Source organism: Halichoeres trimaculatus, unplaced genomic scaffold (assembly GCF_033239565.1).
Source record: "Halichoeres trimaculatus isolate MK-OKI-2021-1 unplaced genomic scaffold, fHalTri1.1 fHalTri1_scaffold_19, whole genome shotgun sequence".
In the NCBI taxonomy this organism is placed as follows: Eukaryota; Metazoa; Chordata; class Actinopteri; order Labriformes; family Labridae; genus Halichoeres; species Halichoeres trimaculatus.
Genome location: NW_027437197.1, coordinates 26,506,888 through 26,533,042, shown reverse-complemented (window position 1 = coordinate 26,533,042; position 26,155 = coordinate 26,506,888). Strand labels below are relative to the sequence as shown.

At 41.9% G+C, this 26,155-nt stretch overlaps 1 protein-coding gene across 12 annotated transcripts in view; it reads left to right on the top strand.

The window, feature by feature from the left end:
- Positions 1 to 26,155, top strand: part of stxbp5l (syntaxin binding protein 5L) — a 127,055-nt gene that overhangs the window by 40,739 nt on the left and 60,161 nt on the right. For all 12 annotated transcript variants that reach the window (XM_074694680.1, XM_074694677.1, XM_074694679.1 and 9 more), the window contains exons 3-5: positions 274 to 355; positions 12,235 to 12,335; positions 20,218 to 20,352. In XM_074694680.1, the coding sequence (XP_074550781.1) occupies positions 274 to 355; positions 12,235 to 12,335; positions 20,218 to 20,352 (318 nt within the window). The remainder of the gene's footprint in view (positions 1 to 273; positions 356 to 12,234; positions 12,336 to 20,217; positions 20,353 to 26,155) is intronic.

Sequence of the window (26,155 nt, the reverse complement as noted above, 5' to 3'; positions counted from 1 at the left end):
CAGCTCAGAATTATGAAACTTTATGAAGGAAAAACAGTTCCTGCTATCACAAATCCTGAAATATTATTGATAAGTGTGTCTGGTTTCCGTAACCCAGGACAGGTTTGTAAGAAGTGCCTTTGTCATTCACAGTTTATCATATCTTTTTTAGTCAAACCTGTTACATTTCATCTTTTACATAACATAACATAACATAACATAACATAACATAACATAACATAACATAACATAACATAACATAACAAATCTTCCTTGACTGTGTGATGCCGTCAGACTGGGACGACCTGGGGTGGATTCCTTCTGCCAGCATGAGAGTGGAGCAGCTGTTCTTCAGCTGCAGTTCCTCATCAACGAGGTAAGCCTGAGTCCTTTATTGAAGCTTTAGTGAAGTTTTTTTTTTTTTTTTTTGTCACACTTCATAAGTTTCCCTCTAAGCCCTGTGAGAAATGTTCTTTTCCAGGGAAATGCAAAGGTTTTGATTTTTCAGTTTTTAAGAGAAACAGATTTCATCCAACTATAGAAGAAGAAAACATCTTCATACTCTGTTCAAGAAAAGCTGCACTTAGAAAAACACTGGCTTTAAGTAGCACTGCTGACTCTGTCTGTATGAGGCTATAATACATTTTGGAAATGGAACTCTTTCGATCAAAAATTCAAAGTCTTAAGACAGAAATTAAAGGACATTAAAAAACAATGTTAAACACGCACTACATAAGAAAGGATATTAAAGTAAGGCACAGCAACAGCGAATAAGTGGGTCCTCAGTAAACCACACGTCATTTTCCTGTCCTTGGGAACAATTACAAGGCCAATCCCCTGAGAATGTAGTGTCTGACCAGGCACATGTGGTTTCACCCAAACAGTGAGGTATGAGAATGCAGTCTCATTTACTATTTTTGCGTCAACAACAGCGGCTTCAAATCTGCCAATGAAGGGGGGAGAGCACTGGAGTTAAAGACTCTTGATTGTGTGACTCAGTCACAGTGTGAGCTACTGCATTCAGAACAACTTTCAGACCTCTTTTCTCAGAGGACCCTGACAAAAGGACATGCAGGACAATAATCATAAAAATGACAGACCTTATACCTCAGCACTGTTACTCATCTAATTTCCAACGTTTCCTGGTCTGGGTCGTGGGGGCAGCAGTGTCATCAGCAAACACCAGTGGCCCCTGTCTCCAGCCACTTCCACCAGCTCCTCTGAGGGGATACCAAGGCGTTCCCAGGCCAGTGTCCTGGGTCTTCCCCGGGGTCTTCTTCCAGCTGGACATGCCCTAAACACCTCCCCAGGGAGGCGTCCAGGAGGCATCCTCTCCAGATGCCCGAACCACTTCATCTGGCTCCTCTCGATGCAGAGGAGCAGCGGCTATACTCTGAACCTCTCTCAAATATTCGTGTAGCGTGAATCGGTGTCAAAGAATGACTAGTTAATTATTAACAGCAGAATGCCAGCATTCCACCGGAGCGAAAGTATAACTTTCAAAAGACATTTAAACTTACAATGTGTGAGTTTAAATTTAAGTCGGGGCACCACCCGGTTTTGGAGAAAACAGGGAAACTTTAGAAAGGTTTACTGTAAGAATTTGTGATTTAATAATTCATAGAATTATTAATTATCGGGTCTCAATATCAAAAGGCCGCTACATCAAACGTGAATTCTTTTGAACGGTGTACAGAGGCCGTTAATTTCAACCACACAAAGACAGAAAGCAATTTCTTTATATATGAAAAGTTTATTTATTAACTAAAAGAGGAAAATGTGCATGAATAAATGAACAGGTGAAAGATATAAAACGATAAATGCATCGATGAATGGAAAGTGAAACTGATCATAAAAACCGTAGTAAAGGGAATACAATGACATATACCAACCCACATAAATCTAACTAACCCACCCAAGATCTCTGGGGCATTGACCACGATATACCAGTAAATGCAAGATTGTCTTACACAAGTTCTGAGGCCGATGGTGAGAGGGGGCGACAGAGGTGGCTGGGTCCCGCTGCAGATGTCTGCGGATGTCCGTTGAGGGGTGATGGAGAGGCTGGAGGCCTACTGCAGGTCATCTGAGCGTCACAGAGGTGATGTCCGATGAGTTGAGTCCGTCGAGTCGATTCTAACAGCGGCAGTAGCGGCTGGAACAATGGCGATGATGCCGGGCGTTGGGTTGAAACTTTGGCAGAGTTCCAAAGTTGAATCACCGCAGGGAAAGCAGTGAGCAGCGCTCGTCTCCTGACGTCAGCGCATGAGGGGGGATCCCCGTCGATCAGCTGGGTGTCTCAGGGAGAGACCCAGGCACCGATAGATGACTGGATGCAGTCGGGCTGAGGTGACTTGCGTCTCAGCCTGTAGAGTCTGGAGCCGACGATGAGCTTAGAGTTGGCATGTGCGTTGCCAGTTGAGGAGCAGAAGGAGAAGAGCCTTCTGAAAGAAGTAAGAGGAAAGAGCCTTCTGGATGAAGGGTAGAAGAAAAGAGAAGAGCCTTCGTGTAGAAGGGTGAAGAGAAAAGAGCAAGAGCCTTCATGTAGAAGGATAAAAGGAGAGAGCCTAGCCTCCTGGAAGGAGGGTAGAAGAAAGAGCCAATGTTCTTGTCCTGGTGTGGAGTTTTACTCAGCTTTTCCCGCAGAGTCAGTGAGGTCACTTTAGGCTGACGCCCCTTCACATCTCATCTTTCTGCACGTGGATCAGATTGTCCCAGAGATCACTAACTAACTATAACTTTGAGCTGTAAAGAGATTCCTACATGTAATAGTCAAAATCAAATTTCTTATGATTTAAGCTTCACATCAAGACTAAACATGACAGGTTTTCCTCTTTAAGAACCCAATAAAATAAAAATCAAGATGTTACAATGGGAAGACAGCAGTTTTCACATGCACATTATCAATGCTTCTCATTACACAGTACATGTTTGCAAAGGTGAAGATGTACATGTAAGTCTTAGTGTAAAAACATCATTTTTGTGTTGTTCTCAACTGTGTGAATCAAAGAGTCTTTGTCTTTGAGGAGAAGGTGGGGAGCAGATCTTCTCCTGGCATTCCTTCTCTCCTGTTCCCAGAGAGAAAGGTCAAGGGTCACAAGATACTAGGTGGAGGCTGAGAGGTCTCTCCAGCCTCTCCCTGAAAGAAGGATGTCTGTACAGTTTCACATGTCCGCCAGGTGTCAACAAAAAGTCTTCGAATTTACAGCGATGTCTTAATGTTTTATAGTCTTGCAAACATCAGAGGAAGGGATGAGGCAGACTTGGGGAGAAAACCACTTTAGCGCAGAGGTCTGTTTTTCCAAAACTTGCTTTATTACCTCTCCTTCCTTGGGGGGGTTAAAGTTGGAGACTAGGTCAGAGCTGTGAAACCAGGTCCCAGCCTGACTTACGTTACATTCGAGCTCAGAACCCTATCTCTAAGGCTGAGCCCAGATATCCTGCAGAGAAAGCTCATTTCAGCTGCTTGTATCCATGATCTGGTTCTTTTGGTTACTACCCACAGCTCGTGGCCACAGGTGAGGGTTGGAATGTAGATTGACTGGTAAATTGAGAGCCTTGCCCTCTGGCTTAACTCTCTTTTCACCAAAACGGATGAGTATAGTGTCCGCATCACTGCCGATGCCGCCCCGATCCATCTGTCAATCTCTCGCTCCATTTCCCCCTCACTCGTGAACAAGACCCTGAAATACTTGAACTCCTCCACTCGGGGCAAAGACTCTCTTCCAACCTGGAGTGGGCAGTCCACCCTTTTTTGACTGAGAGCCATGGCCTCAGACTTAGAGGTGCTGATCTTCATCCCAGCTGCTTCACACTCGGTTGCAAACCGTCCCAGTGAAAGCTGAAGGTCAGTGTTTGATGAGGCCAATAGGGCCACATCATCTGCAAACAGCAGAGACAGGATCCTGAAACCCTCGAACCTGACTTCCTCCGCCACTTGACTGCGCCTGGAAATTCTGTCCATAAAAAGTAATGAACAGAATCAGTGACTAAGCTCCCACTCTGGAAATACAGAGACTGAATAGCCTGTAACAATGGGCCATTGACTTCATATTCCTGGAGCACCCCCCACAAGATGCCTCGGGAGACACAGTCAAAAGCCTGGTAAGGCAAACTCTTATGCCCCCTCTAGCACCCTTGCAAGGGTATAGAGCTGGTCCAGTGTACAAAAATCCCATTGTTCCTCTTGAATCTGAGGTTTGACCAACTGTTGGACTCTCCTCTCCAGCACCCTGGAGTAGACCTTACCAGGGAGGCTGAGGAGTGTGACCCCTTGTAGTTGGAACACACCCTCTGGTCCCCCCTCCTAAAAAGGGAGAACCAGCACCCCAGTCTGCCAATCCAGCGGCATCGTCCCCGATGTCCATGCAATATTGCAGAGACATGTCAGCCAAGACAGTCCTACAACATCCTGAGCCTTGAGGAACTCAGGACAGATCTCATCCACCCACGGGGCTTTGCTGCTGCAGAGTTGTTTAACTGCCTAAGCAACTTCAGCCACAGTGATGCGAGGACCCATCCCCAAGTCCTCTGGCTCTGCTTCCTTGACAGAACGCATGTTGGTGGAATTGAGGAGATCCTTGATAGTATTCCTTCCACTGCCTGACAATACTCTCGGTTGAGGTCAGTAGGGCTCCACCCCTGCTGTAAATAGTCCACCAACAGGTTTGGAGATTACCACCGCAACAAGCACCAGCCGCCTTGCATCCGCAACTCCAGACAGCTGCCTCAGCAATGGCACTGCTGAACATGAACCATTTGGATTCCATGTCCCTGGCCACCCTGGGGATGAAGCTCTGCCAGAGGTGTGAGTTGAAGACCATCCTGACAGGGTCCTCAGCCAGGCGTTCCCAGCAAACCCTCACTGCTAGTTTAGGTCTGTCATGTGTGCCCAGCATCTTCCTCTGCCATCTGATCCAACTCACCACCAGGTAGTGATCAGTTGACAGCTCTGCTCAGCTCTTCACCTAAGTGTCCAGAACATACGGCCACAGATCAGCCGATACGACCACAAAGTCGATCACTGATCTTTGACCTCAGGTGTCCTGGTGCCAGGAGTATTAAGGGACACCCTTATGTTCAAACATGGTGTTAGTCATAGACAAACTGTGGCTAGCACAGACGTTTTGGAATCCTGATCGTGTAAAGAAGGTAGAGAGATAAAGAAAAATACTTGGATCGTATACTTACCAATTGAAGCTGATATCATTCCTATTAATCAAAAAAGTGCTCTGATTTTTAAATTTATCTTCAAAATATATTATTGACAAAGCAAGAGAGCATAAAGACAATTTTTTACTCCAACAAAGCACAACATAATGACTTGTAACCAGTTTACTTTGGCTTCGTTTTGCCACAGAATTTCTGATGAAAAGCTTTGTCAAAGTGTGTTTTACTTAAGCAGTTACATGTCAATGTAAAAAAAGCACTTAGTTAACATCACGTCATATCTGCCATTTCAACAAATAGAACAGAAAGTTATCGGAGGGCTAAAGTGAGTCCCACAGGACAAAATGAAAGCCATGGTGAGCATTTTGTTGAGTACTCTAAAGCTGCGTTTCCACCAAGCAGTACGGGTCGGTTCAGTACGGTTTGGGACGGTTTGGGACAGTTAAGTCTGATCCCGTTTGCGTTTCCACAGCAAACTGTGCCCTCTCGTGGTGGGCGGCGTGTAAGCCGCATGCCGGAAGCCACAGCTGGTAAACAATAGCGCGACACCGTAGCAGCTTACCCCGCGATTAAATCCAACAAAGAAGAAAACGCGACACAGTAAACAGAGCACGGATGGAAGACATGCAGCATTTCATCCTCTCTGTGATTTTCATGTAACTCTCTGTTACAAAGTGCAATCAAGCTTCGTTTCAGAGAAGTCTGTGAGCCGCCAGGAGAAATACAGCCGCTGTCGGGGTAAGTGACGATTCTTTTGACCAATCAACAGCCTGCAGTGTGTTGCTCCACCTCCCGAGAGCGGATCGGTTCAGTCTGGCACCCATACGAAAGGGTCCCAAAAAAGTGGGACGGCTCATCTCGGTTTTTAGGGATCCGTCCCGGGATGAGTCTGTGGAAACGCCGCTAAAAGCGCACCGTACCGAGACGAACTGACACGGACTGCTTGGTGGAAACGCGGCTTAACTGTAACTTTGGGGCTGTTATTAATGACTCGTTATAGACTTTAACTTGTGAAAACTTAGGGCAGTTTTCTTCCTGATAATGTAGTCATTTTGTTCTCCTTTTAACTGTGAAATTTAGATGTCTGTGCCACTATTTGACTCGTGTTGCAGCTGCATTTGATTTTCTTTGTGATTAATACCAGATTACATACCACCATGTTGAATGATACAGTCTTGTTAGAATGTGCTGACATATTATTCTCATTGTTTACAGATTATTCACTAAACTGATGTTTTCCATTTGAAGCTCTGGTTCTGAGCACGAATTAATGATTGTACTGGCTTAATTTATACTTTTTAATTAATGGATTTGAAAAGTGTCAACATTGACTCATCAGCAGAGCAGTGTCTGTGTGTGTGTGTGTGTGTGTGTGTGTGTGTGTGTGTGTGTGTGTGTGTGTGCGCCAAATGTGCACACCTCAATAGTCTTACTTATTAATGATCCCATGCTGCTGCTGTAGGTCTTCACACGAGTGCCACAGTGACTAATTGCAGGGCTGTATGCTGAGGTCCGCTCTCAAGCTAATGGTTGACTTGAATATGCAGACAGCCTCCTGACATTTAGTGAGGCAGAATGTATCATTTCCATCACAGTGATGAGTGCACTAAAGACGGTACTTCATGCAGACATGTTCCTGTAATTCATGTGCTCATGCATGTTTTGTACACATATCTTTTCCCTCTCTCTCACCGAGTCGAGTTCTTTAATGTCTTGTTAAAATTTCACTAATTATAGAATCACTATTTATTCCAAAAGCTGTCAGTACAGGTAATGAAAAGGCTAATTAATATGTTTCTTTGCCTGTTTTGGATTTGCTATTTTGCTAGATGAATAATACATCTAAGGATGCTGTGGGGGCGCTGAACATTCTTTCTAGATGAGGTTAGATAGAGAGGTGAGATAGGTTTGGGAAAGAAAAGTGAGGACCTGTTTGCATACTCTATGTCAGTACCTATGATACACAATCAGCTTCCCTTACAAATCCATGAACAAATTTTTGTTGGATTCTTGAGAGAAAAAAGTAAACAAGCATGAAGATGAGATGAGATGAGATGAGATGAGATGAGATGAGATGAGATGGGATGAGATGAGATGATGAGATGAGATGAGATGAGATAAAACAAGACTTAATTGAGTCCTAGGGGAATTATTTTGTTGCAGCACACAGCAGGTGAGAAGTAAAAGAGCGATGCAGTGGAATTCAATGCACAGTACAATCACTAAGGTGGTATTCAGACCTGGACTGTTTGGTCCACTTTAAATGGACCAGGGTTCGTTTCCCACGCTGGTCCGGACTTTTCATGCAGGTGTGAACAGACACAAACGAACCCTGGTGCGGACCAAACAACCGGACCAAGACCCACTTTTTGAGGTGGTCTTGGTCCGCTTCCAAACGAACTCTGGTGCGGTTCATGGTTCTCTGGTGCAGGTCTGACTACAAATGAAGGTCCATCTGAACTAACTACAGAATACATGCGCCTTTTTGGCCTATAAAGCCACCGTAGCCTAGCATTGTGCATTTATCCCCTCGTATTTCACTCGCAGCCCATAGTGAATGTTGTTTTTTAGTTAAAATGGTAAATGGACTTGAGCTTATTTAGCGCTTTTCTCGTCATGGACTACTCAAAGCTGTACACCACAGGTCACACTTACCCATCCACACCCATTCGCTTTCACATTCACTCACTGATGGATCCAATCTTTACTATTGTAGCTATCCATCAGTATACCTGACACAGTCACACCCTTTCATGCCCATTCACACACCACTGACGCAGCAGTGGGAGCAACTTGGGGTTAAGTGTCTTGCCCAAGGACACATCGCCATGTGTCGCCCAGAGCTGGGCTTGAACCTGCAACCTTCCAATCACCTACCAAGCGCATTCTCCAACTGCGCCACTGTGTTCATACCTGATCCCCCGTCTTCTGTTTAGCCACACAGTTGCTAGCATGTTGTGGGTCAGAACGTAGCGTCTCCTTGGTGCACGCATTTGTCTTCGCTGTAACAAAATTGTAAACGGTGTTGTTAAGCCTGCTTTGAAGGAGCAGCTCTTGAAACTGTAAATGATTTTGCAGCTCTAATAAGAGCCAGGATTGTGGCATGTTTGGGCGTCGGTGGAGCAGTTGGAGAGTGCACTTAGTCAGTGATCAGAAGGTTGCAGGTTCAAGCCCAGCTCTGGGCAGCACATGATGATGTGTCCTTGGGCAAGACACTTAACTTAACTTAAGTTACTCCCACTGCTGCGTCAGTGGTGTGTGAATGGGCATGAAAGGGTGTGAACGTGTTAGACATACTGATGGATAGTTAACATAGTAAAACTGTGATCCATCAGTGAGTGAATGTGAGCGCAAATGGGTGTGGATGGGTAAGTGTGACCTGCGGTGTAAAGCAGCTTTGAGTAGTCCATGACTAGAAAAGCGCTATATAAGCTCTAGTCCATTTACCATTCACCATGTAGGACTTCCATGTTTACATCCATTTCCAGGTCTGTATTTTGTGTGCCGCCCTTTGTCAGTGCTGTCCAATGAGAGCACTGATCGTCACACACGTGGATGTGTTTACAGAATATAGTCCACTTGCAAAAAGTACAATCTGAATACGAACCGCACCAAACGAAAAAAATAAAGTCCGCTTTTGGTTCGGACCAAACAAGTGGACCAAAGAACTTTTCTGGTCTGAATACAGGCTTAGACAACTTTAACAATAATGCATTGAAAATAAAACAAGAGGAATAAAACAGAGCAGACTTTGCAGATTCAACAGATTTAACTTTGCATTATTGTAATGTTAGAATGGTTAAAACTATTAACATGTTTGTTTAAAAATATTTGTTGACTCTAACACTTTTATCACCGTTGTACCTACAAACTGTCTGCTCATATAAGATATGAAGTCTTTAATCTTGCAAATCGCGTTTCCTTAAAAGAAGGAAAAGAACAGAGAGAAGCAGAGATAGAAGAACAGATAAAATACTGTGGGTGTTACTACATTCAGGCAGACATGTGCATCATTAACCTTTGACTCAATAACAAATGGCCGGCAGTGGAGCACAAATGGGTTCACCAGATGAACCAACAGGAGGCTAATTATCATAACTGGCCTTTTTACCTCCAAATAAAATGTTAATTTTTTCTGATTTTTACTGATTTTCAAAAATATGCATAATATAAAAAAATGGTGGGTATTTTTCAACATTTAAGGCAGATTCCAACCAACTTAACATCTACAGCAAAGAACATGAGTTGAAAATAAAGCTTGCAGATCACCACCTCCTAATCTGGACATGAACACATGTTTTTGTGCTGTTCATTCTGCTTGGCCGTGCAGTTTGCCATTTTCTCCGAGACACGAGCTGTGCCTGTGGTTGCCTTGCCTCTGTTGCAATTATTTCATCAAGTTAATTACCTTGATAGAGGTGTTGGCCTGAAACCCACCTCACAGTGAAATCACATTCTTTTTCTTTTCATCTGGTGCTTTTTTTTTTTTTTCATAGCCACTCTTCCATCTTCGTTCCCCATCTCTGTTGTGAAAAACAACCCTAACCTCTTGATAATGAGGCCAAAAAATGTTCTTTGATCAAGGTGGAAGGATTACACTTGTTTTGAAAATGTCAGTTGATAATGAATTGTGAGAATAATAACACCAGCTATCATGTAGTGCTCTTATTGCTTTGATAAGTGGGGAATAAGCTGAAGGCAAATCACACTCTAATGTTGCTGTCAAGTCTCTCGTTAACTAAGCAATCTTCTTTGCCATGCCAGAAAAGCACAAACTCAGCTGAGTAAAAATATCAAGCTCGAATAAAAATCAGGACTGGGAGGATTGAATGTGTGATTATGTATAAATCACAGGAAACACTGAATTCTCTATTGCCTCAAGTGTCACATCCTTCATTGACACACAGGGCCTGATCCACTAAGATCCCGAATAACCAGTGCTAAACTACATGTGCAATTAGCGAATGTGTTGTAGGTGATCTTTGTAAGTGTGTGCGCAATGATAACACGTACAAACTGCTCTATTTAAATGAGGATTTAGTGCTTGCTAGCAGCTGTCACCATGGAGAGTTTGGAGAGCAGAGTGACAGGTGTCATGCCACTTATACCTGTCAGAAAGTGTTTTCCCTAGCCGCGGGAGCACACATGCATTCAGTGAAGGTGGAGCCACAGCACTGTGCTTGATTTCATCCAAGTAAATTAAAATCATCCACAACTGCATTGTTTAAATCTGTGTTTTGATGTTGTAATTATCTATAAGGTATTGTAACATGGCCCATCTATAAAAAAAAAAAAAAAAACTTTTTTCGCATGTCGTAACATGGAACTACATACTGAACGTAAAAAAAACAAGGTAATATTTTTCTTATTCCTTATTTCTCTCTCCTACAGAGTCCATGACAATTACATGCAAATGGATTATTATGCAAATTAGACAACAGCATCATTTAGTGACTTTTAGTGACTTCTGGGACAGCCAATAGTGACTTTGCTTACTGAAGAGCTGGCATGTTCAAACTAGCAGTACTCATTTTTTACGATGTTTGAAATGGGAAACAGCCTCATTCTTTCAGGTTTTCATGGTGGTTCTTAGTCTTTTATATACTTTAATATTTTTCCTCACATTTCTCTTTAACCTCTCTTTCACTTCACTTCTTCTCTTCTATTTCTTTTTACTGGTTGCTTTTATGATGTAAAGCACTTTGTAACTTTGTTTTGAAAATTGCCATATAAAAAAAGTTTATTATTATTATTATTATTATTATTATTATTATTATTGTTGTTATTATTATTATTATTATTATTATTGTTATTATTATAAATGACTATACATAACAAAATTGATAAAAAAAATGATCTGTTAATAGTGGATTATTTGGGTAATCTGGGGTGTCAAAAAACAATGATGTATACCAAACCAAAACCAAAAACCGTGACCACAATACTGTGATATGAACCGATCCGTGGATTTTGTGAACTGTTCCATCCCTATTCCATCACACACATATGCCGGGCGGACACTGTACGATTTCAAGGGGATTTCACCACGACTTTGCTGTCGCAGACCACACTGTGTCATCGTGGAAACATCGTAAAAACATTGTAGAAATTTTCTCCGTAGCTTGTTCAGTGTCACACGCTGACTGACGCCGACAAGTAGTAGTGGTTGTCAATAACTGAGGCTGACAGCAGTCGTACAGTATGAGTACACATGTGGTAGGGTCAAATAGAGTACGAGTGATAAACCCGGTCGTGCAGTGAGAGCATTTCCCCAACAGTCAGTTTTCTAAAATCGCACAGTGTCCGCCCGGCATTAGGGGAGAGCATCATGTCTCTTATGGAGCTCCTTAGTGCAGTGAGAGTGTGTTGACTGAAATAATCATCACAACACCAAATAATGATTTTCATGTTATTTTTTCGATTGGTAATTGTCTGTTTACAGCTAAAAAATATTTGCTTATAGTCTATAGTTGGCAGCACTTCCATGGCGAGGCTGAAGTCAGACAATCTGTTAGCCTGCTAACCTGAAAACTCCCATCCACAGCGGTGTGACCATTGGCTTTATTCTGGTGTAAATCACATTAAACTGGTCGTTTCCACCTGTGGTTCAGTTACACAGAGGCCAAACTGTGTTTCATTGTGGGTCAGCATTGTGTGTCTCCAACAATTTTATGAATTTATACCACAAAAGTTGAATTGCAACTTTCGCAGAAAGATAATCTCTAAGATATTTTAAAGTAAATCATCCTACATGCAAGACTGTGAAGAACAATGACCGCTCCATCATAGGCCAACATTTCCTGAGTGGAGGGAAAGACATTTCTGAGTGTGGTTGTGGTATGGAGGAGCTGACCCACACAACCAGAAAACCACAACAGGTGGGATCAGGAGACCAAGATGCAACACTGCATCTTCTCAGCATTCCTTATAATTCAAAGTTGTTGTTTTTTGGTTGCTTGTTTGTTTGTTTTTTTTATAAAAAACCTAAAATGTGTGTATGTGTTTGTGTGTGTGTGTGTGTGTGTGTGTGTGTGTGTGTGTGTGTGTGTGTGTGTGTGTGTGTGTGTGTGTGTGTGTTCTTTTTAGGGGGCGCTGGTCACAGCCTGTGCAGATGACACCCTTCATTTGTGGAATCTCCGTCAGAGGCGCCCGGCTATTCTGCATTCACTCAAATTCAACAGAGAGAGGTAACAACATGTTTTACACACTCCACACCTTGGTCCTGTGAAAAAAAAAAAAAAAAAACAGATATGACTGTTAAGTTTGGTTTTGCTCATGCAAAACCTGGTAGACTGGCTCGATGACAGTGAAATCCTCAATCCTGCAAAAAGTAAACATCTCTACTTTCTGTTCTCTTTATCAAAGACTTCACAGCCCAGGTTTTTCATACAATGAGAACATGCTGTGCTGTCACATGTTTAACAAATGCTGTCTCCTTGAAGAGTTTTCAGAGTTACTTCAACATGAAATCAGATCAGGCCGATGGTGGCAGCTGGAACCATTATCATCATTAGTTCATACAGTCCAGCTCCTTAGCCCTACCTGTGTTTTCCATCCTCTGTTACACACTGATTTTTTTGGTCCCTTGCTCCAATAACTTGGACAAGAGAATTAATCCCCCTTGAAAACTGAAATCAAAGTCCCCATGTCGTCTGAAAGCATGACACAATGTGCAGACAAGAATGAAACTATACAGACATGACACATATTGCTCAGCCAGACTGAGACAAGATGCAGAAGGCCACATGTAATGTTAACTACCAAAGGTTTGATGAACAACTCAAAAATATCGCCCGCCTTCGCCCCTCTCTCTCCTTTCCTGCAGCTGAAACCCTTATCCATGCTTTCATCACCTCACGCATTGACTACTGCAATAGCATACTCTACGGCTCACCATCCACCCTCCTCAATAAACTTCAGTACATCCAAAACTCCGCCGCTCGCCTCCTCACTCACACCCGTTCCCGAGAACACATCACCCCATCCTTCACAACCTGCACTGGCTCCCTATCCCATTCCGCATCTCTTTCAAAATCCTTCTGCTTACCTACAAAGCCCTCCATAACCAGGCCCCCCCATACCTCACCAACATGCTCCACCCCTACATCCCTTCCCGTCCCCTCCGCTCCTCGGATTCTAACCTCCTCACCGTCCCTAGGACCAAGCACCGAACCTGGGGGGACAGAGCCTTTTCAGTTGCCGCACCCTCTCTCTGGAACTCACTCCCTCAAAACATCCGCAACTCCACTGACCTCACCACCTTCAAATCCAGTTTAAAAACACACCTCTTCCGCACTGCTTTCAACCAGTAATCCAAAGTCCCTTCTCAACGCTCTATGTGTTTACCTTTGCACTGTAACCTTCAGCTCTTGGGCTCTAATTTCGTGGCGCAGCGCAGGGGGCGCAAGCCTGGCGCAGTGCTAATTTCGTGCGGCGCACCGCCGTGCGCTGCCAGTTTGACAATTTGGTAGATCGTCTGCGGAGAGATAGGTGTGACGGCGCGCCAGGGGGAGGTGTCAGCAGATTCATGTTGGCGCAGTGACAATTTGGTGCCAAAAAAGTGCACTGAAAGCTCGCCAGCTCCAACCTGGTCTATCCTCAGCGCAAGGCGGAGCGCACCCCACGCAGCTGTAATTTGGTGACAGGCGCACATGTGCGCACATGTCATCAAAGCCTCAGAGGCAGGTTTCCAGAGTGTCAGGCACATTTTAATGCAATAAACAATCACAGCAATCACTATTTAATGTAACTGTCTGAACCAGCATATACATTTATATCTATATTAACTGTCCCGTCACATCTGATGTCAGATTAAAGCCGTTTGTCATAATGGAAAGTTAACCTGACGGCAGCTGGAAGTTTGATGCACATCTTACAATTAAACAATAAACAGCCTTAACATCTGATACTGAGTATATATCTGGTTCTCTCATTTCATTTAATTCAAAGAAAAGAGGGAGAGAAAAGACAAAGTAAAAAAGAGACGAGTGTGTGTCACTCAGGATTTACCCGTGATTTCCCGTAATTCTCTGTTTTAGTCTTTATTTTTAACCTGATCTAAAAAGATGGAGTACATTATTGTAAGGAGGATGAGGTGGAGACACTGGGAGAGTATACAGTATATCACCAAAGGCTCTGCTTGGCGATGACAAACCAGGAGTGCAGGTGGATCAAAAGTATTCTGAATGGATAAGCCAGCTGTGTAACTGCCTCTTCATTTTGTTCTCCTATTAATGACAAAGGAACAGATTAAATCTGTCCCGGGAGCTGGCCCACAAGGTGACGCGCTTCGTCTCCTCCGATGCGCCCCGCTGTCCATTGACCTGCTGCAGGCACAGAGGCTCTGACCGTCTCCGCTACCAACACTCTCTCCATGGTGCTGGAGATCACTCCGACCAATCAGCGCCTCAGCCGCAGGGCATTAAAAGGCGAGGAGAGGCTCTCATTTGATTGGTGAAAACAGCGCTCGGCTGTGTTAAACCCACTCGCGGCTTTTCTCCTCCCTCTCTGCCATTTGCGCGGAGGGAGGCGTGGACGTGCAGCTCTGCGCTCCTCTGCGCCTGTACTGCGCCTCTCTTGGCAATGCAGGAAACTTGCAAAGTGCGCCGGTCACGCCCTGTGCGCAAGGCGAAGGCCGGCGCAGGGCAGGTGCGCCTGCGTCTGCGCCTGGTCTATGAAATTAGAGCCCATTATGTTTTCTGTTGTTCACGTGTCTTTTATCTGCACTTTTAACTTTTTATGTAAAGCGACTTTGAGTTTTTTTGAAAAGCGCTCTATAAATAAAATTTGTTATTATTATTATTATTATTATTATTATTATTATTATTATTATTATTATTATTATTATCATTATAATGACTTTGACACATCATATAACTTAGGGTAGCCAAGGATTTACAGTTGCTTAAGCATGATTTTGAAAACAGGGCTTGGAATTTCAAAACACTACACACAATTAGCACAATCACACACGCAATATGCAGAACACCTCAGATCCTGTGCAGTATGAAACACTCTCATAATAACTATACACACATCTATAAAAACCATATAACCACAGGATCTGAGGCGTTCTGCATATTGTGTGTGTGGTTGTGCTAATTGTATGTAGTGCTTTGAAATTCCGAGCCCTGTTTTCAAAATGGTGCTAAGCAGTCGTAAAAAACTGTATTAAGGCTCTATACCATCATGTTTTTTTCCTTGCTTTTACTTTCAGCATCTTCTTTTCTTTGTTTAGTCATTTGTGACCTGTGATAAATATTTCTCAGTCCTTGAGGATTCAGGACCGTCAGACTTCTGTGTTTTCTTTTTGAAATCTGGAATGTGTCTTTTGATCACAACACATTTACCCACATTCATACATTGGTGGTAGGAGCTGCTGGTAAAGCCTAGTTTTTGACTCTTCATCATATCAACACATTCACTTTGTACCAGTGGGACCACACGTGGCAATAAACAATCAAACAAAGAAATAAAAACAATAGCCAGAATCATGTGACATGGAAGTTCAGTATATTGATAGTTTTGAGGGATTACAAATTTATCATGTGCCTGAACACTGCAACACCTAACACAACTTCCAACAATTAAAAAAATTAAGTTATAATAGTGAAAAAAATCAACTTAAAATCAATCACTATGCTCATTCATGAACAGTGCGTACGCACAAATTTGTGCTTAAATCGTGCGTACCTTTAGTGATATACTGTATACTCTCCCGGTGTCTCCGCCTCATCCTCCTTACAATAATGTACTCCATCTTTTTAGATCAGGTTAAAAATAAAGACTAACACAGAGAAATATGGGAAATCACGGGTAAATCCTGAGTGACATACATTTATTTTGTCTCTTTTTTCTTTGTCTTTTTTCTCCTTTTTTTCTTTGGATTAAACAAAATGAGAGAACCAGATATATACTCAGTATCAGATGTTAAGGCTGTTTATTGTTTAATTGTAAGATGTGCATCAAACTTCCAGCTGTCGTCAGGTTAACTTTCCATTATGACAAACGGCTTTAATCTGACATCAGATGTGACGGGACAGTTAATATAGATATAAATGTATATGCTGGTTCAGACGGTTACATTAAATAGTGATTGCTGTGATTGTTTATTGCATTAAAATATGCCTGACACTTTGGAAACCTGCCTCTGAGGCGTGCGCACATGTGCGCTGGTCACCAAATTACAGCTGCGGAGGGTGAGCTCTGCTTTGCGCCGAGGATAGACCAGGTTGGAGCTGGCGAGCTTTCAGCGCAATTTCAAGCTTTTCTTGAAAAGACAGCCTTGAAAACGGTGTTTCAAGTAATCCAGCAACCACACTAGACCTTCACTGAATACCTTGAAGGCCCAGAGGGTTCCCCTCTGCTTTGTATACATCATCAAAAACTGATTTAAGCAGGAATGACAAGACAAAGTGTTGATGGATGTAATTCAGTCATGTGTGATGGATATTTCATGCCAACCATGAAGTGTCAGTGGCCCAGTTGCTGGTCAAAATGGTCTGAATTCAGGTCGGCTGAGCCTCAGCAGCCTCAGAGCTCCTTCGCTCTGCCACAGCTCCCTCAGCACTTCACTCAAGAGTCCTCGAGGTCAAAAGAGGTCGGACTGTGCTCATGTCACTTTTCCCTGATGATCCCACCTCTGACATGTGCTGACATGTACAGACCCAACAGTGAGAAGAACCACAGTATGAGTAGATGTTTTTAATTCAAAGCCAGCAGGTGACAATAAAGCAGGCGGTAAGATCTATACAACTTCCAGTATGAACTGTTCCATCACTAAGAAATCAATCATTTCATGTCCAGCTTTACTCTGCCAAATCACACCAAAGGTTTTCTTTATAGACTCAAATCTGTTTCATGGCCAGCAAAAAAAAGATCTATCTGCTGCTTTGATGATTTGATGATTTTCAAGGTGAAAGTTTCACAATTTAATGACCATATTAACCATATCACTACAGACATTTTCAGTTATTTATCAAAATTGTATTTATTTCAAAATGCCGTTTTAATTTATTTAATTATGAATCTTTTGGGGTTCTATAACATCCTGTTTTGTTGACTTTTTGTTTTGAAGTATCAAGCTTAGGGGGATTGGCTGAACTATGCTTGTAATAGATAACTTGTGTTGTCATATAAATACTTGAAGGTTTAATTGAGCATTGGTTGCAAAGCTAAGGATACAGTACATATATGTATAACCCAGATGGACCTTTATGTAAGTGCTGGTTAGGCACCAAAGAACCTTAGGTGGAATGTGCTATACTGATGATAGCTGAAAGTTTTTCTAAGACCTGTGCTCAGACTAATCACATGTAAGACAGAAGATGGTATAAGCTGCTGCATGGCACTCTCGGCCCCCTGACAGTTTGAATATTGTTAGCTCCCCAAGCCCTCCAAATCCTTATCGAATTGTCTGCCATCACATTTGTCTTCTATCTAATAATCCTGCCGCTTGCTGGGTGGTTGTTTGTGGGGCTCCATCAAAGTAACTCCTCCACATCCACATGGTGTTTAGTGAAGACAGGAATGACCGATGACTAATCCATGGTTCATGTGGAGGTGATAATTAAAATGATAGATGCTGTCATCAAAGGAGTCATTGTTCATCAGTCATATGGCCATCAAACTACTTTTTTTTTGGTATCATATCTAGATATCTCAAATTTCTAGACCGTTCAAAAGATCCACCAGCCACACAGCTTTCAATAAACACGTGATCACTGTATCACAGCAGCTTTACGTTGATTTAATGTGCATTTCACAGTCTGCGCCTTTAGTCTGATGACTAGCTCAATATAATGCAATCATTAAGTTGGAGATAAGCGTTCATGTCTAGATGTGTGCTCTGCAAGGTGAGAGGTTCAGTTGGAGATTTGTCCTAAGTGTTTGACAAGTATTAGTAAAATGATTAATGGTAAAGCGACTGTACACATGGGACACTTTTTGGTCTCCTGATCACGTATGTCCTCTACACCACATGCTGTGAACATACACTGATGGCAGCAGCTGCAGACAAAGAGCCAGTATAGCTCAAAGTACTAATTTGGTTACATTTACATGCATTTATTATATGTTGACATTCCCTGAGGAGCCATCGAGGAGTTGGTGTCCTTACAAGGACATTTTATAAATGGATTGCAGATGACCCAATTTACCTCTGACTTCTCTCATGTCTGTTCACACCAATAAAAAAGGATGTTAATAAAAAAGTATAAAAAAAAGTATATGAAAAAGTATACACTCTGATTAGTGTTATTTATTCAGTATAAAGCTGTGAACAGAGGAGTTGTGTGTAAATTTGTGTGTGTGTGTGTGTGTGTGTGTGTGTGTGTGTGTGTGTGTGTGTGTGTGTGTGTGTGTGTGTGTGTGTGTGTGTATGTGTGTGTGTGTGTGTGTGTGTGTGTGTGTGAAATGGCTTTTGGTTATATGTGAAACAAAATTACTGTATAATGCAGTTAAATAGCAAAAAGTTTAGGCTCTACTCATGTCAGTAATCAGATGAGTACTTTAAAGGGGACATATCATGCTGATGCCTGATTTAATACTTACATATAATATAATAAATTTGAAAAACAAAACCTTACACCCCCTGAATTTTCAAAAAATGAGATATTGTATTTTTTCTGATATCCTAGAATGAGATTTGATGCCTCTGAAAATAGGTCATTGCCAGTTGGCCGCGAGATCCTTTCTTTTTACTGGAGTAATCTGATAAAGCAGCTCCTCCTCTGTGATGTCAGTTAGTCACACAATCGCCACCAAGGGAGACACCCACCAAGAGCAGAGTATCCCCCCTCAGATGCTGGATGCAGGGACTCTGCTCTGCTGAGCAGCTCGGCTTTACATGGTGAATTAGCAGTTAAAACACTGTAGTTTTAGCAGACGTGGTAATACTTGTGAGACTGTGATATTTGCATGCTTGTTCTGACATGCACTGTGAACCTGGACCACAATAATGCTGCGGTAATAACATAGTGAGGAACTGACGGTAGAGGCGATCTTTAGACTACACTTTCAGCATGATGGATAAAACAGACAGAGAAAAGTGAAGGAGCAGGATGGAGCCCTGTTATAGAAATAGTTTATTGGTGAAGTCTGCCTATATTTCCACGTATAAACTCTACATGTTACAGTACCGCTTTGACTCACCACACTGAAGCGTCCTGAGATGATCTGTGTCCAGGTGGATTTTCTTCCTCCTGAGCTGCAGAACCATCTGAGTCTGTCTCCGGGTCCAATACAAAAGGATGTATCCTACACTCTGCCATTTTATTAGTGCTATCAATGCCTCACAGTGAAGTTTTGGCAAACAGCAAACTCGCTCGGTCTGCCCCATCCAATATGGCGATTTTGTAAATACTGCCATGCTGCAAAACCCGCCCCCTGGCTCTACTCCCTCCGCCCCTCTGATAGAACTGACCAATCAGAACACAAAGGGCTGTGACGTTGCGAGGTTACTGGAGGTCACTCTCGTAAGGGAGCGTTTCAACGAGATCTTCAGAATGGCCTACACTGAGGATATTGAGAACGCTATTGTGGGGCAATGAAGGAACTAAATGACTTGTACTGAGGGCAGAAATGCTTTACAGGCATCCTAGTCTGGCATAGTGAAAAGGAGAAACAAGCATGATATGTCCCCTTTAAATAACTATATCAGCTCAGAACGAGCTGACAGGCTGAGAGCAGAAGGTGACCCTTATAAAAGGCAAAATGGCTGAATGCAAGCTGGGATATTTTAACGATGCTCAAATACCAAGAGAGTTGATATTTACTTGATCAAAGTTCAATTAAGAACTTCCATAGTACTTAATTAAAGCTTGATTAAGAATAAGGAGCCAGTTACTGACAGCATGTCAGATTTTACTTCCATAAACCTCCACACACAGTTACACTCACAGAGAGATTCTGCTTTTGAGAGCCTAAGTGTCCAAAGGGAGCTATAGTATGTTAATATGCGGTCAGAAAAGACTCACATCTAATGAGAACACATTCTCAGAACAAACACAAGTAGTCAGCTCCTTCTGAATGCTGGTTTACTAATTCTGTTTCCTCTTTTTGTGTCTCCAGGATCACATTTTGCCATCTCCCCTTTCAGAGTAAATGGCTGTATGTTGGAACCGAGCGTGGAAACACACACATCGTCAACATTGAGTCCTTCATTTTGTCTGGATATGTCATCATGTGGAACAAGGCCATAGAACTGTAAGTAGTAGCCTGTGATGAAAATAATGGAATTGACTAAATCATAATCTTTAACTGTTGATATGGACTGACTTTAATGTGAAAACTCTGAGGCTTATGATATTAATGGCCGTGGAGTCCTTTTTTTATTTATTTTACTATTTTATTTTATTTATTTATTTATTTTCACAAAAACACACTTAGAAAAATGTAACATCTGATATTTATTTGGCAGTCTTTCTCTGAGCCAGCTGTCCCAGTGCAGGGAAACATTGTGTAATGCCCTTTGATGTTGGAGAAACAGGGTCATTACATGGCCAGTCACACTAAAACTGAGTTATTTTTAATCCTTCTTGTCTGAAAAATGCGATTATATGATAAGGATACTTCTGTGAGGTACCGCTCAGGTCTTTTGTGGTAAACTTTAACTTTTTAATGTAAAGCAACTTTGAGTTGTGGAAAAGCGCTCTATAAATGAAATTTATTATTATTATTATTATTATTAACTATTTGGAGTGGATACTGGATGCCGTTACTTGTTAAAATAGTGTTAATTGTACTGGTTCCCACACAAATGCATCAACATAATCCAGCTGTGTTGTGTTAACCTGGTATAAACTGTCATCTGCTGTACTTTCAGGATTTGTCACATATGCACAAATGTATTAAGCAGTGAGAGCGACACAATAGTTAACACGCGGCTGCTACAAGTCAGCATAGCATTACCTCTTTCTCTGCCAGCTTCTCCTGCAAATTAAAACTGTTTTGTGAAATGAACCTCCTTAAAGCTCCGAGGCTGGTGGTAGGTGAACTGTCATGCTGCATAAACGATGATTTTATTGCATGAACAACATTCATCCTTTTCCTGCAGTAATGTCCCCACTGGAAAACAATAAACTACAATGATACCTGTAGAGCCTCAAATAAGGATGTCCGTTGGGACTAATTACTGAGTTTTTAACTTTAAAATTAATTTTGGTTGTAATGTCCTTTTGTTTTTTGAGTGTACACTAAGAGGATGACATATGCAGCAGACTGACAAGTGAAAGTACCATCACATACACAAATGGCATTTCGTTGACCTATCTACCCACGTGTTTCTCACGGTTTCACCCACCCACGAGTTGTTGTACTGGGTTATCCTGGCAAGTCCCCCACTGCAGTGTCAATCATGAGTCAGCCTCAGACCATGCCATCTTGTTTTCCTGTGACAGATAACACGATACTGTAGTAAGCAGTCATAACACTGCCATGTTTGTGTGGGAGAGATATCACCGCTGAAGCCTCAGAGGCTAAAACAGGATTTGTGCTTTTCTCACGACAGAGTTTGTTTTTGCTTCATCAACATTGCTTCTGCACTTGTATGACAGAACTGTCTTTAGCCTCAGTATATATAAAATTAAATTGTCACAGCTGTTGTAATGTGATGCTACTTTGAACGAGACAGTGCCTGTTGATGACACAAAACTGGCAAAATTGCTAAAGAAATATGTTACATATCATCACCCTATTAAAATAATGGCCCAAGTCATTTTTTGACAAATATGAGATTATGGCTTAAATCATCTCTTGGTAATGTTGGCCATCTCTGCAAAAATCACTGAAAACTTTGGCTAAAAGGATCATGCTCTTTATGTCCCATAGGATATGAAGAGCTAAAGTAGCCGAGGGGCTGTGTTTTCTCACCTAGGGAGCACTGTGGAGCACATATCTCCATGAAAACAATGGATTCATACATTTTTTACCATGGCTTAATTTTGTGGCTAGGTGCGTTTGCATTTATCTCAGGTGTAACTTGGGGTTAAAGCGTCACAGGAAAGAATAATCTCTTGGGTTGCGTGGGGGCCTTAACCCCACTTGCAGTTGGTGGGCTCAGGCCCTAATTACTACCAAAAGAAATACCAATATATTACATCGCTCAGAATAGACCCAATTCTCAAAAGGAGTTTTTTTTGTCCATTAACCAGCCCAAATATTTCTGTCAAATGTAATGGTAAAAGGAAACATCCTGAAATCAGATCAGAGGGCTACCTTTCCAACCCCATCATGATTTTTAACGCCTGGTGTCTGTTTCACAAAACAGTTTCAATAAACTCTTGGGGCTCTAATTTCGTAGACCAGGCGCAAGTGCAGGCGCACCTGCAGAGGAGCGCAGAGCTGCGCGTCCACGCCTTCCTCTGCGCAAATGGCAGAGAGGGAGGAGAAAAGCCGTGAGTGGGTTTTACACAGCCGAGCGCTGTCTTCACCAATCAAATGAGCGCCTCTCCTCGCCTTTAAATGCCCAGCAGCTGAGGCGCAGCATCTGATTGGTCTGAGTGACCCCCAGCACCGCGGTGTGCTGAAAAGACCCGGTAGCGGAGATGGTCAGAGCCACTGTCCCTGCAGCAGGAGAATGGACAGCAGGGCGCATCGGAGGACACGACGCGCGTCACCGTGTGGGCCAGCTCCCAGGATAGATTTAATGTGTTCCTTTGTCATTAATAGGAGAACAAAATGAAGAGACAGTTACACAGCTGGCTTATCCATTCACAATACTTTTGATCCACCTGCACTCCTGGTTTGTCATCGCCAAGCAGAACCTTTGGTGATATACTGTATACTCTCCTGGTGTCTCCACCTCATCCTCCTTACAATAATGTACTCCATCTTTTTAGATCACGTTAAAAATAAAGACTAAAACAGAGAAATATGGGAAATCACAGGTAAATCCTGGGTGACATACATTTATTTTGTCTCTTTTTTCTTTGTCTTTTCTCTCCCTCTTTTCTTTATAGCACAGTCTCTGAGAGATTCATTGGTTGCATTTGTTAACTAATATAATTTTTTGAATTAGTAATACACTTTTACTGTCAAGGTTTTCTACTTTTCCTTGAAATTCCCCCTTGAGTATTTTTTTAACACAGACTTGATAAAGGTTTTGTTCTCAGCATAATCTCCAGGGGGGGGGACATAAATGGCTTTCTCATCAATATCATATTTGTTCAATTACTCAGCCCAGTTTAGCTGACACAGACTTTTACTCAGCCAACAGAAAGAAAGGGAAAACCACAAAGACTGGTAAAAGCTGTTTCATGGCAAGGTGCATTTTTCTGTTGGCTCTGCGTACAGTTGCCTTACTTAAATGCTCAGCATCTCCGATATTATAGAAAAAAACTACGCTTGAAAGAAATGCAGTGCAACACACAATATCTGTTGGGACATGAGCGCATGACTGTGAGTGGTAATGTTGCAAACATAAGGACAGATTAAGTTGTGTATGCAAATGATGAAGATGGGAAACTGTGCCGCTCAACAAGGTAGCATGCCATGTCAGTGAAAAAGGTCGGTAACACCTACTGTGCCTGATGAACTACTGACTCTGTTTTTTAATGATTTTTTTAAATGACAGGCGGCTAAACAAGGATACACCAAAACTTGCTGCTGACTGATTGAATGAGGAAATGAAATGGCGTGTGGCTCTGAAAGAGGGCAGAGACAGAGAAAAACTCAAAGTTTATTGAGAAAACCTGTTCCCAACCAGGTTAGATCCAGAGACTCAGTTGCCAGAGTAACAGACACAGAGGTTTAGTTACACCTCTTTGTGAAACTGGCTTGATTTACCGCTCTTCCTCAGGTTTGATTAACCTCCCTTTCTGAAAACGAAAATCCAGAGTTTTCCTTATTTCAGAGTAAATAGACTCAGAGTTTTCATTAAACCTGCCTTGTGGACTCTGTAAAAAGTATATGATTAAGATAGCACATTCACATCAGAATTGGCCTCTATTTCCAAAGTTATGATTTCTAGTCTTCTGACCCCTCAAAGCAAGTATTTAATGTAATTAGACATGAATAAGATACAGAGTAGTTTATTATCTAATGTGTATATATGTATTTTTTCACTCACTTGTTTATTTGTGTCTCAGTGCAAGCTTTTCAGAGATTCAGTTGTTTTAATACAAATGCTCCATGGAGGGGAGCTTTGTTTTAGCTTGAAGCAGAGCATCAAGAGAGGCTGGGCTGTCATTGAAATTCAAATGACAGTGAAACACATTTAATACACTTTTTCATCTTCAGATAATTACTGCCAATGTGGAGATGAGGAAATTGAGATGCAATGAGAAAAGGGACGACGCAGAAGCACAGTATCTGTGGCGGTATAGTGGATTCTTGTGACCACCATAATTGTCTTTACAAGCAGGATCTTGTCTGCTGTAATCAATACTGACATTTTTTGCAACAACTGCTAAGAATATTGCAAAATAAGCCTATAAATATGATTAACTCAGGAATAAGGTTTCAAGTCTCACATGGTAATAAGGCAGGCAGACACTGGTGACAGGAATCCAGGCTAACAAACTACAGCGCCAAAAAAAAAGTCAGAGAATCAAAGGATACAGACAGGTTTGGGTGGCAAGTGGCTGAAAACGAAATGAGGAGCAGCACAGGAGATAAGGTGAAAGCTCAAACTGGGGGGATGAGGTAGATGCAGTGATAAAAAAGCTGATTGTGATAGGATCTTGAAAGCAGAGAGGACAGGCTTAGATCTTATTGTGGGCTGAAAGAGAATGACAACTGAGGAACATGGAAAAGTTGGATGATGATCACACTGACTGTCAGGAAAAAATGCAAACACATTATGTACTCATGTACATGTAGTTATAGGCTGCAATCCTGAAAACAAATGGGAAAAGCAGTGGAGATAACAGATGGAGGAATCAGGGATTTAGTCAACAACAGCTTTAAAACCATCACCCTTGCCAGCAGCCACAAGAATTACTAGTTGGTAAAACAATTATTATTATTTGAGTGCTGTAGTCCGGACACTGGGATACTGTGTCTAACTTGCTGTCACAATTTCAGAACTTTACCACATTATTGTTGTGGGGGAAAAAATCTCTAAGACATTTATTCAAAGCTTTGGAGGAAAAAGTTAAAGTAATTAGTAAGATGAATCTCCAACTTTACTGTTTGTTAGTTTGGTAAAATACTCAGAACAAGATGACAAAGACAGTGTGTACTAAATTATACATGCACAAAGAAAGTACAAACCAACTTATAACAAACAGTGAATGAGAACCAGAAGGCCCACAGTCTGACAACAATAAGCTGACTGAATCAATAGTTGGTTCAGGTGGGCACCTTGTGTGCAAGTCCTTATCTTATCTCATCTTAGTACAGTATTAATAACAGCCTGGTATGAATACAGCTGCTTGCCACGAAGCAATGTGTAATTTTTATTTTATTTTATTTTATTTTATTTTATTTTATTATATTTTATTTTATTTTATTTTATTTTATTTTATTTTATTTTATTTTATTTTATTTTATTTTATTTTATTTTATTTTATTTTGACCAGTTGGCTCACTTGAAATTCAGTATCTATTTGAAGGACTATCAAGTTCTGCTGTAGCTTTAGAGAATCCCAAGGGTGGGTGGGTGGAAGGTTCATGATTGCTTTACTTCACCTGGTCCATTTATTTCTTTGAAAAAGGGATGAAGAAAGTCTGAAAACACTTTTGCATTTGTGATTTGGTATCTGTTTAACACACTGTTAAATTCTCAAATCAGTGCAGTTAAAGGTAGGGTCTGCAGGAGTTTTTGTTACGTGTCAGTGAACACAACATTCAAACTGGGCTCCTCCTCTTTGGCTCAGTGCCAGCAGCAGCACACATCCCTTGCCTAAGATCCTGACTGCGTGAACACACTCACAAACCCAGCAACCACCTGTAGAATTGCATTTCTACATGGGATAGCAGGTGGAGCTTCACCCTCGTTTAGAGAAATGCTTTAACTGTTTGGTGTTTAGTTTATGTTTCTTCCTCTGTGCTGTGTCCAATACCACAG